Raw genomic sequence first — 19,898 nt, forward strand, 5'->3', positions numbered from 1 at the left:
AAAAAAAAAAACTGCAAAAATTGAAAATCTGAAGTAATTTTACATAAATAATGTCAAAATATTAAAGAAAAAACTTTTCGGGAATAACGTCGTAATATTACGAGGAAAAATAACGTCTTTTAGTGGCATAAAGCTGAAATATTAAGGAAAAAAGACATTCGGTTTTTCAACGTCGTGAAATTATGAGAAACAAAAAAAAAAAAAAAATGGAAAATTAGGTTGTAGAAAAAGTTACAATGTTACAAGAATAACGTCAGCATATTATGGGATAAAGTCATCATTATGAGATGAAAATGTACAAGAAGAACGCAGAAATAGTTGGAAAATGTAAAAAAAATGGAAAGAACAGTTGTCATTTTTACAAGAATAAAGTGAAAATAAAGAGAAAAAAGTTGTCTTCTAACGAGTTGCAATTTCACGAGAATAAGCTCGTAATATTATGAGGAAAAATAATCTCATTTTACTAGCATAGAATTGAAATATTCAAGAAAATAATATGTTATTTTTTAACGTCATAATATTATAAAAACAAAACAAAACAAAACAAAACAAAATAAAGTTGTAATTTTTGGAAAATTAGGTGGGGGGAAAGTTATAATATTATGGAAATAAATTCATAATTACAAAATGAAAAATTTCCAAGAAGAAAATTGAAATTTTTGGAAATTAAAAAAACCCCAGCAACAGCAGGAATGGAAAGAACAGTTGTAATTTTACAAGAATAAAGCCAAAATATTAGAAGAAAAAAAGTTTTATTCTAATGTGAAACAAAGTTGCAATTTCACAAGAATAAACTCGTAATATTCGGAGGAAAAATTATCTCATTTTCTAGCATAAAATTAAAATAATCAAGAAATAATGTTTTTTTGAGTAATAACATCATAAAAAAAAACGAACAAAACAAACATAAAGTTGTCATTTTGGGAAAATTAAGTTGGGGGAAAAAGTCATAATATTATGGGAATAAAGTCATAATATTAATAAAGTTATAATATTATGGGAATAAAGTCATAATATTAATAAAGTCATAATATTATGGGAATAAAGTCATAATATTCCAAGAAAGTTTAAATAGTTGGAAATATAAAATAAAAGAGCAACAGCTGGAATGGAAAGAACTCCATCCATCCATCTTATCCCAGGCGGGGTCGGAGGGGAAGCTTAGACTTCCCTCTTCCCCGCTACTTCGTCCAGCTCCTCCCGGCAGATCCCGAGCGTTCCCAGGCCAGTTGTGAGACATCGCCTCTACACCGTGTTTGTACACGAATAAAGTGAAAGTATGAAGTGGAAAAAGTTGGATTTTAATGACAAACAAAGTCACAATTTTACAAGAATAAACTTGTAATATTAGGAGGAAAAATTCACAAAATCCCAACGTTTTGTGGTGAGAGTATAAGTGTTCTCTTAATATTTGGACTTTATTCTTGTAAGATTACTACAGAATTTTTCATTCGTTTTAGTTTTCTCGTTAAATGACATTTTTAGAGTAAAGAAAAACAGTTGTGGACCGCCAATGGCCCCCGGGCCACACTCTGGAGAGCCCTGATTGAAATGAAGTTGATTTGAATGTAATCATTGAGGGTAGAAAGGTACTTGATACGTACTGAAGCGGCTGTGAGTCTCTTACTTCCGCTGTTGGAGCAAGATGGCTGCTGTGTAAGAAGAAAAACATGTCTCTTTAAGGCCCGCCCCCGCTTTGATAACAACCAATCACAGTGCCGGCAAACGTGTCTGGAGCAACCTTGTGGATGACCTTGATGTGCAGTGGAGAGAAAGAGTGAAAAGAGGGAGTCGTGAAGGAGTCGGTTGGTCTTTCCCGCCTTTCTCTCTTTTCTGCTCCTTCCATTCCTATCAAGTGTTGCGTAATCCCCAGCATGCACGGGGGCGGGGGCGAGAAGGAGCGAGAAAGCCAACAATGCCGAGTGACGACGAGCCGGGGATGAAGAGCCATCATGAATTAGATGAAGCAGTGAAACATGGGATGGGCTAAAGTATTGGGACACCTACAAGAAGCCACATACGCACCTTGTGGGAAGACGACAGCGCTGTGTGTGGGAACTTGTGTTCATCCGTGAGGTCAAAGGTCCTGGATGTTGCGTGCCTGCATGGGCCTCGCTGTGTGCAAAGTTGTCCTCGAAGCATGCAATTACCACAAAAGACTCTTCTTCATTCACTCATGAAGAGAGGTGTCCCAATACTTTTGTCCACATTAAGACGAGACACTCGGGGTGTCCAAAGTGTGGCCCAGGGGGTTCGTTTGGTCAAATAAAGCAAAATGGGGCAATGTAAAGAGAAAAACTTAACATTTTGGTACATGTTGCAATTTTGTTGTGGAAAACGTCATGTTAAGTCAAAATATGATTGGAATAAAGTTATAAGATGAAAGATGAATAAGATGAACATTTACAAGATGACATTGTTGAAAAATCTTTAAAAAAAAACAACAGCAGCAGAAAAAGTACAAAAAGTACAAAAAAATCCATTTTGTACAAGAATAAAGTCTAAATATTAAGAGAAAAAAAGTCATATTCTAGCAAAGAACAAAGTAATTATACAAGAATAAACTGGTGATATCAGGAAAAATCATGTCATTTTAGTAACATCGACTTGAAATATTAAAGTCATAAAAGGATGAAAAACAAACAAAACATAAACAAAGATAAACATAATTTGTGGAAAAAGTTAAAATGTTATGGAACTAAAGTCAAAATATCATGGGAATAAAGTCAAAATATTATGGGAATAAAGTCATAATATCATGGGAATAAAGTCATAATATCATGGGAATAAAGTTATAATATCATGGGACTAAAATCATAATATCATGGGAATAAAGTCATAATGTCATGGGAATAAAGTCAGAATATCGTGGGAATAAAATCAAAATAATATGGGAATAAAGTCATAAGATCATGGGAATAAAGTCATAATATCATGGGAATAAAGTCATAATATCATGGGAATAAAGTCAAAATATTATGGGAATAAAGTCAAAATATCATGGGAATAAAGTCAAAATATCATGGGAATAAAGTCATAATATCATGGGAATAAACTCAGAATATCATGGGAATAAACTCAGAATATCATGGGAATAAAGTCATAATATCATGAGAATAAAGTCATAATATCATGGGAATAAAGTCATAATATCATGGGAATAAAGTCATAATATCATGGGAATAAAGTCATAATATCATAGGAATAAAGTCATAATATCATGGGAATAAAGTCAGAATATCATGGGAATAAAGTCAGAATATCATAGGAATAAAGTCAGAATATCATGGGAATAAAGTCAGAATATCATGGGAATAAAGTCATTTTGTTGGAACTGTATATAAATTAACCAGCAATATAATTATCACTCATATATCTTAGTATTGCTGAAGTGTGTTGCCCTTTAGAAATGTTTGTTTTAGGAATGCTGCGGTGACCCAGCAACAGAGAAGGTGGCGACTCACGGCGCCACGGTGTCTGCTGACTCCAAGGATGCAGTCGCATACTAACCGATGTCCTTCAAGGCTGTGCTGAAATGTGCTTCATACCACACATGTATTACTGATAACTGCCACAGAGACGCAGTCACATAACAAAACAAAGACAGTTGTGCAGCTGCTTGCTTCCCCCCCCCCCCCCCCCCCCCCCCTTAGAGTTGCACAACCTTGTAGATAGGGAATACTCAAATAAAAAAGAGGAAGCACTGGGAGCGTATCCAGAGCGGTTTGGGAAGGCAACTCTGGTGCGTCCCTTCGTTCTCCTCGCGAGTAAAAAGATACGCTTGTTGTCTTTGTGACGTGGAGTGCGCAGGAAAACAGTATATAATGGATCCCAAGATGCAGAAGACAAAAGAAGTTGTAGGTCAGGCTTTATAAGTCTCTGTTACCAGTAAGAACAAAAAACAACGGTGCGATAAGAAAAATCAAAAGGGCACCGCGACAAAAATGGAATAACTGTACCAGGCTTGAAGGAGCTACGGGACATGTAGCAGAACTGCTCGGGAGATGACCTTGGAAGCGTGGTGTAGCATAGTGATCCTGAGGAATAGCCGAGTGCCGAAAACAGCAACAGGTGAGTATAAGTAGGTTAGTTAATTGATGAGCAGCTGCAGCACATCCCGCAGCTCCGCCCAAGGCAGGAGGGACCAGGGTCTGAGTGCAAGACATCAGCATAAATAAATGCACCATAAACAGAGTGACAGTCAACAATGACCCAAACATACCAGTAGTGTCACAGCAAGGTGTGACAGTATTCCCCCCCTCCGTCAATGGACGCCCCCTGGCGGACTACCGGGCTTGTTAGGGAACCTGCGGTAAAAGTCAGAAATAAGCGTTTCGTCAAGAATGAGCCACCGGGAAATCCATGACCGATCCTCTGGACCGTAACCCTCCCAGTCGATCAGAAACTGCACACCCCTGCCTCGTCTCCTGGCATCCAGGATGGTTCTCACTGAGTAAGCAGGATGGCCCTCTATCTGTCGAGCGGGAGCAGGGGGCGCAGGTGGGGGATTCAAGGCGGAGGAAGCCACCGGCTTAAGGCGGGAGACGTGAAACACTGGGTGGCACTTGAGGGATGCCAGCAGTTTAAGGCGTGCTGTGACGGGGTTGATCATCCGGTCCACTTCGTAGGGCCCAATGAATCTTGGGGCCAGTTTCTTTGACTCCCCCCCCAGGGAGATCTCCTGGGCAGATAACCAAACCCTCCGACTGGACTTGTAGTTCGGGGCTGGTTTACGATGGCGGTTAGCCAGTCTTTGGTTGCGTCTGGTGGTGCGTAGTAGTGCGTCCCTTGTGTTGCGCCAGACGTGGTGGGCGCGGCGGAGGAATGCTGCCACTGAGGGGGTTGTACAGCCCGCCTCCTGGGATGGAAAAAGCGGGGGTTGATAGCCGTGGACAACATGGAAAGGGGAAAGGCCTGTAGAGGAACAGACGAGTGTATTATGGGCATACTCGACCCACGGAAGATAGCTGGACCAGGAAGACGGGCGCTGGTGACACACGCACCTCAGTGCCGCCCCCAAATCTTGGTTGGCTCGTTCCGACTGTCCATTCAACTGGGGGTGATGGCCAGACGATAAACTGGCTGTGGCGCCCAGCGACTTGCAGAAGGCTTTCTAAGCGGCTGACGAGAATTGTGGGCCTCTATCGGAAACCACGTCCTGCGGAATCCCGTGAAGGCGAACCACGTGTTGGATCAACAGCTTGGCAGTCCCCAATGAGGAGGGAAGCTTACGGAGGGGGATAAAGTGCGTCCATTTGGAAAACCTGTCCACTATCGTCAGAATGACTGTAAATCCTCTGGAAGAAGGTAATCCAGTGACGAAGTCTACCGCGACATGAGTCCATGGTCGGGAGGGAATGGGGAGGGGTTGGACCAATCCCGCAGGAGCCTGATGAGAGGGCTTGCTCCTGGCACAACTGGTACAGGCCACAACGAAGCTTCATGTGTCCGCTTGGAAGGTCGGCCACCAGAAACGCTGGGCCAGAAGGAAGGCCGTCCGCTTAGCTCCCGGATGACAGGCAATCTTGGAGGCGTGGGCCCACGTCAGCACCTCGGAACAAAGCGCCGCCGGAACAAACAGTCGGTTGGGAGGGCAACCTGCTGGGGGAGGGAATCCCTTGCCAGCCTCAGCGACGCGTTTTTCTACTTCCCATCGGAGGGCCCCCAGGATCCGGGACTGGGGAAGGATGGCATCCGGAGAGGAATCCTCTACTGCGGGTGCAAACATCCTTGATAGTGCATCGGGCTTCCCGTTGCGTGAACCTGGGCGAAAGGTGATGCAGAAGTTGAATCTGGTTAAGAAGAGTGCCCACCGTGCCTGTCGGGGGTTCAAGCGGTGGGCAGCGCGGATGTAAGCCAGGTTCTGGTGGTCCGTGTAGATGGTAAATGGCTGCGTAGCGCCCTCCAGCCAATGTCTCCATTCCTGAAGGGCCAGTATCACCGCCAGGAGCTCCCGGTTGCCGATGTCATAGTTCCTCTCCGCTGGGGACAGGCATCGGGAGAAGAAGGCGCAGGGGTGCAGTTTCTGATCAATGGTGGAGTGCTGGGAGAGCACGGCCCCTACCCCTGAGTCGGACGCGTCTACCTCAACAAAAAAAGGGATAGAAGGATTAGGGTGTATTAACACAGGTGCAGAAGTAAACGCTGCCTTAAGACGTTTGAAGGCCCAGTCCGCCTCCAGCGACCACACAAAGGGTAGCTTGGAGGATGTAAGCTTATTCAGAGGTTCCGCTACCTTACTAAAGTTCCGTATAAAACGGTAGTAAAAGTTAGCGAACCCCAGGAACCTCTGCAACAGCTTCCTTGATATAGGAGTGGGCCACTCGACCACTGCCTGGATCTTGGCAGGATCAGGTTTAAGTTGACCCTTCTCCACAATAAATCCCAGAAAAGATACGGAGGGTGCGTGGAACGTACACTTCTGGGGATTAACAAATAACTGGTTCTCTAGGAGTCTTTGAAGGACCATCTGCACCTGCTGAATGTGTAAGGAAATGGAAGGGGAAAAAATTAAGATGTCGTCCAAGTAAACGAATACAAAACGGCCAATAAAGTCCCGTAAAATGTCGTTAATAAGGCACTCTGTCATCCCCCTCTCTCACGCACACCAAATGATAGGCGTTGCGCAGGTCTAATTTCGTGAAAATGACAGCGTCATGCAGTGAAGTAAAAGCAGAATTGAGAAGGGGAAGGGGGTACTTTTCCTAACTGTGATCTTATTGAGGGCGCGGAAGTCAATGCATGGCCGCAACGAACCGTCTTTCTTTTTAACGAAAAAGAAACCGGCCGCGAGAGGGGAGGAAGAAGGGCGGATATGGCCAGCGGCCAGGGCGGTGGAAATGTACTCCTCCAGGGCTCGGTGTTCGGGTTGAGAGATATTGTACAACCGAGATGAAGGTAGTGGTGAACCAGGTAATAAGTCTATGATACAGTCATATGGGCGGTGAGGGGGAAGTGTCATGGCTCGGTCCATAGAAAAAACATCGCTAATGGAGTGGTACTCCCTAGGAACCGAGGACAGGTCTGGAGGGGTAACAGGTAGAGACTTAACCGGAGGAGTGGGGGAAGATGCGGTGCGAAGGCAGTGACCGTGGCAGAATGTACTCCAATTTGAAATCATTAATGTTTTCCAATCTATGCCAGGACCATGCTGGCGAAGCCATGGTAGCCCGAGTACAAGCGGTGCCGAGCGCGAGGGCATGAGAAAAAAATTGATAACCTCACGATGGTTACCCGAAAGGAGCAAAGATATGGTGCGGGTTTGATGGGTGATATTAGCCAGGAGATGTCCATCGAGCGAACGGACATTCTTGTGATTAATTAGCTCTACAGTGGGAATATTCCAAGTCTTTACAAATTCACAGTCAATAAAATTCTCGTCCGCTCCTGAGTCAATAAACGCACTAACCGGGCATGCTCCCCCTGACCAAGATAGCATACCTTCCACCTGAAGTCGGCCCACCACAGCCGAAGAAGCAGCAGAAGTTGGTGACACAGATGGCAACTGTTGAGGAATGTCCCAGGTGTAAGAGGAGCGCTGTCTGGCTGGTCGAACCCGGGCAGCGGGAGATAAGGTGTGCTGCGCTCCTGCAATATAGGCACAACCGCAGACGTAGCCGTCGACTCCTCTCAGCTGAAGAAAGGCGACTGCCTCCTAGCTGCATGGGCACAGCGACATCCTCTGGTGGCAATCCACAACTGGAGGAGGGAGGGAGAAGCAGAGCAGGGAGGCCCCCTGGAGGTGGAAGAGGGAGCTGACGTGTCGGTTTGAAAGGCTCCGCCCTCCGCTGAGCGCTGCGCTCCCGCAACCGGTTGTCGAGGCGAATGGCCAGCATGATGAGCTCCTCCAGTGTCTGGGTCTCGTCCCGGGAGGCCAGCTCATCTTGTAGGCGTGAGCTGAGGCTTGCCCGGTACGCGCTTCTTAGTGCCTTGTCATTCCAACCGCTTTCTGCCGCCAAAATGCCGAAGGAGATGGAGTGATCTGCCACTGACGAGAGCCTTGACGTATCACGAGAAGGCGGCTTCCTGCCTCTCGCTCTCTCAACGGGTGATCGAAGACACTCCAAAGTTCGGTGACAAAGAGAGGCATGCTGGAATACAACTCCGGCTTGGAGTCGCACACCGCCATCGCCCAGCTGGCAGCACGGCCGGAGAGTAAGCTGAGCATGTACGCCACCCTGGCTGCGTCTGTTGTGTAGGTGTGCGGTTGCTGTGAAAAGACCAGGGTGCACTGATGAATGAAGAGCTGGCACTGTCCAAAATCCCCTTCATAGCACATTGGATGGGGAATGCTGGGCTCCCGTGATGAATGAGTGGAAGGTAAGGCGATGTCCGTGCCTCTGGCGGCGAGCGGCGTGTGGTCGGCAGAGACGGCGGGAGGTGCACCTGCCAGCTGAGCGTGCAGCTCCCGGACGAGTGTGGTTAGCTCGTTTAGGGTTTGCTTGTGGTGGCTGATACGCTGGCCATGAGCTCGGAGCGCCATTTTAACACTTTCATCCTCCGCGGGATCCATAGTACTTGACTCAGCTATTCTGTGACGTGGAGTGCGCAGGAAAACAGTATATAATGGATCCCAAGATGCAGAAGACAAAAGAAGTTGTAGGTCAGGCTTTAATAGTCTCTGTTACCAGTAAGAACAAAAAACAACGGTGCGATAAGAAAAATCAAAAGGGCACCGCGACAAAAATGGAATAATTGTACCAGGCTTGAAGGAGCTACGGGACATGTAGCAGAACTGCTCGGGGGATGACCTTGGAAGCGTGGTGTAGCCTAGTGATCCTGAGGAATAGCTGAGTGCCGAAAACAGCAACAGGTGAGTATAAGTAGGTCTGTTAATTGATGAGCAGCTGCAGCACATCCCGCAGCTCCGCCCAAGGCAGGAGGGACCAGGGTCTGAGTGCAAGACATCAGCATAAATAAATGCACCATAAACAGAGTGACAGTCAACAATGACCCAAACATACCAGTAGTGTCACAGCAAGGTGTGACAGTCTTGTCTCTTCTGTAATTTTGCTGTGTTTTACGAGTGTCACAGGAGTTTGAACCTGACAGAATTACAAGTTGAAAATTTACGAGCAAAAAGTTGAAATGATTGGAAAGGTAAAAAACCCCAGCAGAAATGGAAAACACAGCTGTAATTTTACAAGAATAAGGTCAAAATATCGAGAAAAAATGTCATATTTTAACGAGAAACAAAGTGGCAATTTAACGAGAATGAGCTGGTAATGTTATGAGAAAAAAGTCGTTTTAGTAGCAAGGAGTTGAAATACACAAGAAAATAAATTTTGAAACGTCACAACATGATGGAAAAGAAATGAAACAAAAGTAAGCTGTCATTTTTGGAAAACTAGGCTGGAGAAAAAGTGATCATTTTCTGGGATAACTGATCATTCAAGATTCAAGATGCAAGAGTTTTATTGTCATGTGCACAGTAAAACTGGTGGTTCTGCTATGCAATGAAAATCTTATTCTGTTCATTCTCCCAAGAAAAGAAAGAAAACACAAGAAAGAATAAGAACATAAGAAACATAAATACCAATCAATTAAGCAACAACAACAGAAGAGACATTAATACAAATAAATAATACAAATAAATAAATAAATAAAGTGCTATGAGTGTGTGTGTGTGTTGCGTGTGGCGTGTGTGAGTGCTTCGTTGAGAAGCCTGATGGCCTGTGGGTAAAAGCTGTTTGCCAGCCTTGTGGTCCTGGACTTCAAACTCCTGTAGCGTCTGCCTGACGGTAGGAGTGTGAATAATGAGTGTTGTGGATGTGTGCTGTCCTTGATGAGGTTGTGTGTTCTTCGTAGGACTCTAGTTTTATAAATGTCTTGCAGTGAGGGGAGGGCTGCCCCAACAATGTTCTGTGAGGTCTTGATCACCCGCTGGAGTGCCTTCCTATCACGTGTTGTACAGTTACCGTACCAAACAGTGATGGAGGCGGTAAGGACACTTTCCATAGTGCATCTGTGGAAGCAACATGAATGAAAACAGCATCATGAATAAAAACACAAAACCTGTCATGACTTTTCAATCATGCCGCTGGTCTACACAAGACTGCAAATCTTGGTATCGGTCTAAAACCAAGCACACGGGGCCAGTATCACTGATACTCAGCATTTTTCGAGGTCATGGATTGATTTTGTACTGCTGACCATATTTGGATAGACCCGCCCATGCACCCCCACCACTGCACTATAAAGTGATGATTGCATGTTAGCGTATGGCAACATTATTCCTGCTGGTCTTCTCACCTGAGTAATGAATCCACCTCAGGCATCCATCCTGCTTCCTTTCCTCTTCTTGTCCATGCTGATGAAGCTCCATGGCGTCATCACACACACACACACACACACACACACCCCTATGAGAATGTGTGTGAGGATGACCTTGTGGAGAAAATGTGCAGCCATTCATCACCACGTGTGGCTCCAGTGGTGCAAAGAGGAGGAGGAGATAAGGAAGGACCTCGGATGCAATCAGGGGATGCCTCACCTTCTCCTCACCAGCCAACATGAAATACTCACGATACAGTACCAGTAGATAACATCATTTATATTTGAAAAAGCATTTGAAACAAGATGAACCTGCCAAATAGCAGCAATTTTCCCACCATAAATAATAACCTTTATGGAAAAGAATTGTCATAAGCTGGTGTGGATCCCAAAATGCAGAGAGACAGCTTCTGGAACAAAAGGATATTTATTATCACCTCTAACACAGAGGGAACAAAAATATACAAAAAATACACAAAACCACTGCAAAAGTAGTAAGCAGGGAAAAAGGTAGAACTAAGGATGCTGCTGGAAAAGACCCAAGCAAGAAGTCATTACCATCAGCAGAACTGAGGAACGCCGCTGGAGATGTACGTGGAACAGGTAAGTACAGTATGTCACAGGTAAGAGCCAGACAGCCAGACAGTCGGGACAAGAAGCAAAGGTGGACACACAAAGCCGGATAATGCAGAGAAAGTGGCGAGCGTGGGAGTACGACCTGGCAAATGAGCCTCGCCTGCAGCCATGCTTAAGAAGGTCACATGACTGATGGGCCACAGGTGCGCACCACAGGCTCCGCCTCAGTCGGGCAGCGCTGCACTGCAAGACATAGCAGACAGGCGGCTGCAGGGCGACCACGCAGAACATGGCAACGATGATAGCTTTACATGCAGGGCGCTATAAGAAACACCGCTTTCATACTTTGTGGACGTTTGCAACAATGTTAGCACAGAATGTGAACTCTACACCAGTGGTCCCCAACCCCGGGGTCATTTGGTACCGGGCCGCACAGAAGGAAAAAAGAATTTCCATTATTTCATTTTTTTTTAAATGTTTTATTTTGAAAAGTGGCCTGATTCTCTCTGTTACATCCGTCTCACTTGACGCATGTCCATTGTGCGTGTGCTAACACAGATAGACTACTACTGTATTCTTAGCATTGTTCTTTCACCTCATATGTGGTATCAATGTGTATACTATGTGGGAATGCATGAAGGTAAGATGACTTATTGAGTGCTAATGTGCACATTTGTCTCCAGTTAATTCATGCTAGCACTGCCTTTTAGCACACACGTCAAACAGCCATGTCATCATCTCTCTGGAAAAACTCCAGGCTTGAACTGGTGGATGGTGGGTCAGCATTCATTTTCTGCTTTTAATGTGATGTTATTCATGTCTTAGTTTTACACAATACATAATAAATAAGATAAATTAGATCGTTATAATGTACGAACCCCCCCCCCGTCTGCGGGAGATTTGTGGGAACACAAGCTGGTCTGTGGGTCAAAAAAGGTTGGGGACCACTGGTCTATACGGCTAATATTTGACTGTGTTTCCATTGCAAGGGGACCTCGTGGGCAGCCCTGAGGAACTCCAGTTCTCATCACTACTAAGATACCACTTCTGACATTTGGCTTTGGTTTAAGCATAATAGTATGTGTGTGCTCCACGTGGCAGCTCTGTTGAGCTACGCCGGGCAGCGGGAAGAATCCTCTCTGCACGACTCCTGGGATGTGGAAGCAGCTGTGAAAGACTCATTTCAGGGCCCGCTATTATTGCACCGATTTCTCGTCTCGTTTTGTGAAGGGTCACCGTTCCTCCGAGCGTCCTCGGCTTGTCGGTCGGTCGGAGAATCAAGCGAGGAAGGAGGAAGTCACTCACGCACGCCTCTGTGGTGAACGTGATAGAGCCATGTGGGGGTGGCTGGTCCGGGTCGATTAAAGGAGGGTGATGGAGTTTAATTTTAGACTGTTTCTATAAATAAACGCTCCCTATCGCACACACACACACACACACACACACACATGCACACACACGTCCATGCAATCACTGTTTGATGCTAAAAAGGAAAAAGGAGGAGGGAGGGTGAGAAGTTGTTGTTGCCTGGCAACCGTATCCTGACTTTGCAGGTGATGTGACTGGGAGCGCACACACACACACACACACACACACACACACACACACACACACGAGGGACAGAGATGACCAACAAATATGGACGACATACCGCCTGCGGGCGGGGGTGCACACACAGTGTTACGTGGGCATTTGGAGAGGGGCGTGGGCCTTGGTGGGGTGGTGATGTTCCTCTGAGCCTCCAAATTTGCTATAAATAACATTGGTGTGGGGGTGGGGGGTTGGGTTCTGTCTGGGTCAGCACCAGTGCCGTAATAATCCACAGCACGTGTCTCCTCACTTCGTTAATGAGTCTGGCGCTAATGTCAATATTAGCACACGCACGCACGCACACTCACCTCACCAGGCTCAAAACAGCCCACCCACCACCCCTTCCCCAGCCTCTGCCACTGATTGGACAAGAGAAGCAGCCAGGGAAGGCTCTGATTGGCTGCCAGCATCCAGCCTGTTGCTGGGCTGTTTCCATGGCGATGGTATCAGAACTTCCTCCTCACTGACAGAACCAGAGAGAGAGAAAGTGCGAGAGAGGGGGGCTGTGGTTTGAAAAGAGAGGAATTAAGGAATGAAAGGATGCAGCCAAGGATGCTGGGGTGGTTGCCAGCATCCTTCACATCCTCTGCCAGCACGCCAGGAATTCATCTTTTGTGCCAAAAACAACACAAGTTGGATCCCATGGGGTTATTTGATCAACACTTGCTGCCAATTGGCACGTGCACCCCCACTTGCCCACTGCCTTTATATATGCCTATGCCCCAACCAGGTGTAAGGAAAGCAATGAAAGCACCTCTCAGCAGGAATAATCAATGCGGCCCCTTCTCGACCTTCAAGCGTCCCCGAGGAGGGTGAAAGAGATGCTGCACCCTCTCATCTTCCGCTCCTCCTCCATCTTTCTCTCTTTTCTCTTGCTGCACAGTTAGCTGCTCCCTCTGCTGGACGCCTGCTGCAACAACACCCTAACTGAGCCTGCACGTGCACGGTTTAAAAAATAATAAAAAAAATCTTTTCACTGCTATTCTCGGTGTCGATACGACACCAAGTACGTACAGGGCCAGTAGTGGTGATACCGACACTTTTAAGTTGACATTTTTCAAGCTCATGCTTGAATGTGTTGTTCATATTACAATAAAGTCACAGTATTAGGTCATTAATTGATTAATTATATTATATATATAATTATTATATATTATATTTATAATATTATTTTTTCCTCAATTTAATTTTCAGAAAATTACAACTTTATGAAATTTTTGTTTGTAATATATTCAACTTTATGCTGCTCATAGTATTAAAACTTTATGCTCGTAAAACTGATTTTAAAATAATTAATATCGTGAATTGTTAATGATTCATTGATTATAATAGAATTAAAATAATATAATAATACAATATTATATACATGATCGTTCTATTGGAACATATGTACTTTTATATAGCATAAAGTTTTTATTAGTCATTGCAGGGAGGCCATTTAAAAATAAGTATAAATAAGAGCGTAAGAGTGATCCAGGTTCTGTCCGTCACCTGCACTTTCAAACTTTGGCCACAAGATGTCAGTGTGGCAGCAGCCAACTGTTATGTTGCCGCAGGCACATTTGTATTCATTTTCCACGGTAATCATAACATTATTGATTTACAAACGAGCTCATTTACAAACTTGCTATTGATGACTTGTGTTTGTTATTCCACTCCTAAATCATGCAGCAAATTCAACACAATTCCTCTTCTGACTTATTTACTTCTCTGCTTGTTCACCCAGTATCGACATGGCCAAACTGACGTCCTCTTTGTATTAGAAAACAAAAAACAGACGCCTCTACAGTTTGTCAACTGTCCCCCCCCCCCATGTACAATTTTAATTTATACATTTTTTCATTACCCAAATACGAGATCAATATTAAATGGGTCAATACATTTTTTATTGATCATTTCTTTTTACATGTTATTTATGATATATATATATATTTATTTATGCATACAGAATATATTTTAAAATATATTATTGTGCTTTTCTAACTGTCATTTTCAAAAATAATAATATAAAAATGATATATAATAAGTAATATAAAAACATTATCTAATATATATCTATAAATAATAAATATACTGTATATATTATAAATATGTTATATATATAAATATATATTTAAAACAATTATTTAAAAAATTAAAGGTTAATACATAAAAAATACATTATATATAATATAAATAAAAAATACATTTTTTGATTACCCAAATACTAGATAAATATTTAATGGATCAATAGATTTTTCATTTATTCATTTATATAGACGGAATACATTTTAATATATATATTTTTTTATTTGTTTTTATGATTGTAATTTAAAAAATAAAAATAAAATCGAATATAAAAATATAACAATAGCTAATATATAAATATAAACAATACAAAATAAAAACAACATATATTTTAAAAATTATAAAAAAATTAAAGGTGAATAAATCAAAAATATATTATAATATATATAATATCAATAAAAAAAAATTTATTACCCAAAAACTAGCTAAATAATATGTATTATATTTCTATTACATAGTAGTATGTATTGTATGGGCCAATACATTTTATTTATTCATGTATTTGCTGTATATGAAACACATTTTAAAATACATTATTGTGTTTTAATCATTGCATGACAAATATATTTATATTAAAAAACATATCATATAATAAATGATATAAAAATAAACTATATGTGTATATATAATATCTTTATTATGTGTACAACAAAAATAATACATATTATATATTAAAACAGTTCTAATACAATTAAAGGTTAATAAATAAAAATATATTACAGTATCTAAATGATTTTTAATGACTCAAATACTAGATAAATATGTAATGGGCAAAAACATTTGTAATGTATTCATTTATATATATGAAATTCATTTTAAAATATATTATTGTGTTTTATTCATTGCATTAAAAAAATAAGATAAAAATACCCCCGCAACCCTCGTGAGGAACAGTGGCATAGAAAATAGATGGATGGATATATACATTTTTTTATGTGCTATGTTATGCTGTGCTGTGTTATGCTATGCTGTGCTATGTTATGCTGTGCTATGTTATGCTGGGCTGTGTTATGCTATGCGGTGCTATGTTATGCTGTGCTATGTTATGCTGTGCTGTGTTATGCTATGCTGTGCTATGTTATGCTGTGCTATGTTATGCTGTGCTGTGTTATGCTATGCTGTGCTGTGTTATGATGTGTTGTGCTGTGCTATTCTATGCTGTGCTATGTTATGCTGTGCTGTGTTATGCTATGCTGTGCTATGTTATGCTGTGCTATGTTATGCTGTGCTATGTTATGCTGTGCTGTGTTATGCTGTGTTATGCTATGCTGTGCTATGTTATGCTGTGCTATGTTATGCTGTGCTGTGTTATGCTATGCTATGTTATGCTGTGCTATGTTATGCTGTGCTGTGTTATGCTATGCTGTGCTATGTTATGCTGTGCTATGTTATGCTGTGCTGTGTTATGCTGTGCTGTGTTATGCTATGCTGTGCTATGTTATGCTGTGCTATGTTATGCTGTGCTGTGCTATGTTATGCTGTTCTATGAGATTCAAGAGAGTTTTATTGTCATGTGCATAGTACAACAGCAGTTATACTATGCAATGAAAAATCTTATTCTGTTCATTCTCCCAAGAAAAGAAAGAAAACAAATGAAAGAATAAGAACATAAGAAACATAAACACATAAACATATATACCAATAAATTAAGCAACAACAACAGACGAGACATTAATACAAGTAAATAATACAAATAAATAAATAAATAAAGTGCTATGAGTGTGTGCGTGTGTTGCGTGCGGCGTGTGCGAGTGCTTCGTTGAGGAGCCTGATGGCCTGTGGGTAAAAGCTGTTTGCCAGCCTTGTGGTCCTGGACTTCAAACTCCTGTAGCGTCTGCCTGACGGTAGGAGTGTGAAGAATGAGTGTTGTGGATGTGTGCTGTCCTTGATGAGGTTGTGTGTTCTGCGTAGGACTCTAGATTTATAAATGTCTTGCAGTGAGTTATGCTGTGTTATGCTATGCTGTGCTATGTTATGCTGTGCTATGTTATGCTGTGTTATGCTATGCTGTGCTATGTTATGCTGTGCTATGTTATGCTGTGCTGTGTTATGCTATGCTGTGCTATGCTGTGTTATGATGTGTTGTGCTGTGCTATTTTATGCTGTGCTATGTTATGCTGTGCTGTGTTATGCTGTGCTGTGTTATGCTGTGTTGTGCTGTGCTATGTTATGCTATGCTGTGCTATGCTGTGTTATGCTGTGCTATGTTATGCTGTGTTATGCTATGCTGTGCTATGTTATGCTGTGCTATGTTATGCTGTGCTGTGTTATGCTATGCTGTGCTATGCTGTGTTATGATGTGTTGTGCTATTTTATGCTGTGCTATGTTATGCTGTGTTATGCTATGCTGTGCTACGTTATGCTGTGCTATGTTATGCTGTGTTATGCTATGCTGTGCTATGTTATGCTGTGCTATGTTATGCTGTGCTATGTTATGCTGTGCTGTGTTATGCTGTGTTGTGCTGTGCTATGTTATGCTATGCTGTGTTATGCTGTGCTATGTTATGCTGTGTTATGCTATGCTGTGCTATGTTATGCTGTGCTATGCTATGCTGTGTTATGCTGTGCTATGTTATGCTGTGTTATGCTATGCTGTGTTATGCTGTGCTATGTTATGCTGTGCTATGCTATGCTGTGCTGTGTTATGCTATGCTGTGTTATGCTGTGCTATGTTATGCTGTGCTGTGTTATGCTATGCTGTGCTATGTTATGCTGTGCTGTGTTATGCTGGGCTGTGTTATGCTGTGCTGTGTTATGCTATGCTGTGTTGTGTTATGCTGTGCTATGTTATGCTGTGCTGTGTTATGCTGTGCAGTGTTATGCTATGCTGTGCTGTGTTATGCTGTGCTATGTTATGCTGTGCTGTGTTATGCTATGCTGTGCTATGTTATGCTGTGCTATGTTATGCTGTGCTGTGTTATGCTGTGCTATGTTATGCTGTGCTGTGTTATGCTCTGCTATGTTATGCTGTGCTGTGTTATGCTGTGTTGTGCTATGCTATGCTGTGCTATGTTATGCTGTGCTATGCTGTGCTATGTTATGCTATGCTGTGCTATGCTATGCTGTGCTATGTTATGCTGTGCTGTGTTATGCTGTGCTATGTTATGCTGTGCTGTGTTATGCTGTGTTGTGCTGTGTTATGCAATGTTATACTATGCATAAAAGAGCAGGTAAATATCTCATGTCCACGTTTAACGCCCGCCCCCCAATAACCAAACAAGGCTGCCTGTTGTTTAAACTTTATTGGACAAGACGATGAGCTGTAAAACACATACATACAACATCTTTACCCCCCAATGCACACAATATAAACCTTGTGCAAGAGACAAGAAGAAAAAGACATCTCCAGTGTCAACCTGCTTGGATTTCCTGGTGAATGTGCTGCTGTGATCAAATGAAAAAGTTAAAAAAAAGCAAGTAAAAGAAAGGCACGTGTGGCTCTGTGATGGAAAAGTGTGACGGATTCAGCGGAAAAACACCTTTTAACACTATTTGGGGGAGGGGCTTCAAAGCATTTTCGCCCGTCGCTAATGGCTAATAAAACCTCACGCTTTGTGTGCTTCATGGCGCTTCTCACCAAGATTGTCTTTTCCCTTCTACGCCGAGCTCTCGCTCACAGCAAATTCCTGTAGCATCTGAGAATAGATCAAAAACCAGCTGCGGGCCAATGAGGGCCCCCGGTGCTGCACTTTGGACACCCCTTCATTTGATCATTTGATTGCCTGCACGGGTGCAGGGTGCACACTACAAAGTCAACACAAAAAACTAAAAGTCCCTTTTCTAACCAGCAACATTTTGGTGTTTTAAAAAGAATCCCTTTTTTTGGAGATGCCAAAAAAAAAAAGAAAAAAAGTGAGTTTTCAGTGTGCAAGCTAACATTTCCATACCTGGCAACTTTTCAAAACCAGGGAAATTGTCCGGAAAATAAGGGATGATTGAAAAAACACAAAAAAGCTACAGGCTGCAAACGGCTCCCCATCATTTGTGGTTAAAAAAATAAATACAAATTTTAAATGTTGACTCCGACTTGTGCTTGACACGACTTTTTCAAAAATGGCACCATAAAAACAGAAGAAGCCACCCATCATGCCATGCACGGTTACATGAACACTCATTGTTAGTCACAAATATATTCTCTTTTTTCTTTTGAACACGGTCAACACACCTCACGTTCTCACGAGCGCTCCCGTTAAAAACGCACCTCGCCACACAACCACACCAACAGCTATTGATGGTTATTATTAGGATTATTACGATTCAACAACAGCAGCGGTACTATTTACAATATTGGTCATTTGGTAGCATGTTGACATCCAGTGTAATGGCAGTATTTACCCCCCATACCCCCCCTCACAGGACACTTCATTAGGGACACCGTCCAATGAGATCCCATGGAAAATCAATTGGATCTTTAAAGAAGGTGTGTTAGTGAGGTTTTGATTCAATTTCATGCTTATGATGGACTTCAGTGCCAAAGACTAGAAAGACTAGAAAGACCAGAAAGACTAGAAAGACTAGAAAGATTAGAAAGTGCTCCACAAGGTCGCCAAGACTTCATTTCTTTATTTCGATACAAATGTAAATCCATAAAACCAACATTAACACCTTTGCATTCAGGTCACCACGGGGGGTGGGATGGGGGCCTGGGGGGTACCTAATGAAGTGTCCAGTGTGTGTACATGCACAACTTGCGTTACATTCCATGTGATGTCCTGAACATTAGTGTGTGTGTGTGTGTGTGTGTGCACAAAATACAAAAAAACCCACAAGGAAGATAACGATGCATTGTTGCTCGGCGACAGGTGATGACGTCACCCGCTACCTCCGCCAGGTAGCAAATAAAAGCGGGAGGTGTCCCGGTAACTGCACGGGCGCCACCACGACCAAAACGAGACGGGTCATGCTATTGCGGTTCGACCTTTAAAAAGGTCACACAAGCCGACATGGGGAACGTAAACGCGTGGGTGGGGTTAAAAGGTCTAAAAAGTCAAAAAGGGGGTGGGGGTGGTCCTCCTGGCGCCCCCTGGTGGTGGATGTGGTTCACACATACATGGCCGGGGACACGAAGCTCTCGCCGCGAGCGATGTGGGCGGCTGGCGCGGGCTCGTGATTGGCGGAGGCCAGGTCGTCGTCGTCGTCCGGCAGCGGGGGACCGCCCCCGTTCAGGGCGCCCGACGTCTCGCTGCCGCCGGAGTTCTGCCGGAAGAACCAAGGGATGCTCCCATCAACCGTAAAGACGAAACACTTAGCATGCGTTCGGTACTGTATATGTACTGGACCTCTGTGACTGCAAAGAGGGTATGCACTCCCTCAAAGTCTTCCACCTCGATCACACCGTTTCCCTCAAACTGGTCTTCGCTAAGGCAGGGCAAGAACCCTGCTTATTTTGAACA

At 43.1% G+C, this 19,898-nt stretch overlaps 2 protein-coding genes across 3 annotated transcripts in view; both read right to left on the bottom strand.

Moving 5' to 3' along the window:
• Positions 1–5,074: 5,074 nt before the first annotated feature.
• On the bottom strand, positions 5,075–8,512 carry LOC129173605 (uncharacterized). The gene is made up of 4 exons (XM_054764655.1): positions 7,993–8,512; positions 7,725–7,948; positions 7,441–7,654; positions 5,075–6,081 (listed from the first exon to the last, which is right to left on the bottom strand). The coding sequence occupies exons 1-4, from the start codon at positions 8,510–8,512 to the stop codon at positions 5,441–5,443; spliced, it is 1,599 nt and encodes a 532-aa protein (XP_054620630.1). The 3' UTR covers positions 5,075–5,440.
• A 9,794-nt stretch (positions 8,513–18,306) lies between these two features.
• Positions 18,307–19,898, bottom strand: part of pvrl2l (PVR cell adhesion molecule related 2 like) — a 166,562-nt gene continuing 164,970 nt past the window's right edge. For both annotated transcript variants that reach the window (XM_054763947.1, XM_054763946.1), the window contains exon 10: positions 18,307–19,701. In XM_054763947.1, coding sequence (XP_054619922.1) covers positions 19,546–19,701 — 156 coding nt within the window. In that variant the 3' untranslated portion in view covers positions 18,307–19,545. The remainder of the gene's footprint in view (positions 19,702–19,898) is intronic.

This window comes from Dunckerocampus dactyliophorus, chromosome 20 (genome assembly GCF_027744805.1).
Source record: "Dunckerocampus dactyliophorus isolate RoL2022-P2 chromosome 20, RoL_Ddac_1.1, whole genome shotgun sequence".
In the NCBI taxonomy this organism is placed as follows: Eukaryota; Metazoa; Chordata; class Actinopteri; order Syngnathiformes; family Syngnathidae; genus Dunckerocampus; species Dunckerocampus dactyliophorus.

What these genes read in the sequence shown, in the direction of transcription:
- LOC129173605 (XM_054764655.1), bottom strand. Translation starts at nt 8,512, where the DNA reads ATGGATCCCGCGGAGGATGAAAGTGTTAAAATGGCGCTCCGAGCTCAT. An exon ending in CACCTCCAGGGGGCCTCCCT is followed by an intron (nt 7,655 to 7,724) that starts GCTCTGCTTCTC and finishes CCATGCAGCTAG; the next exon opens with GAGGCAGTCGCCTTTCTTCA. An exon ending in GGGCCGACTTCAGGTGGAAG is followed by an intron (nt 6,082 to 7,440) that starts GTATGCTATCTT and finishes TTGTTGAGGTAG; the next exon opens with ACGCGTCCGACTCAGGGGTA.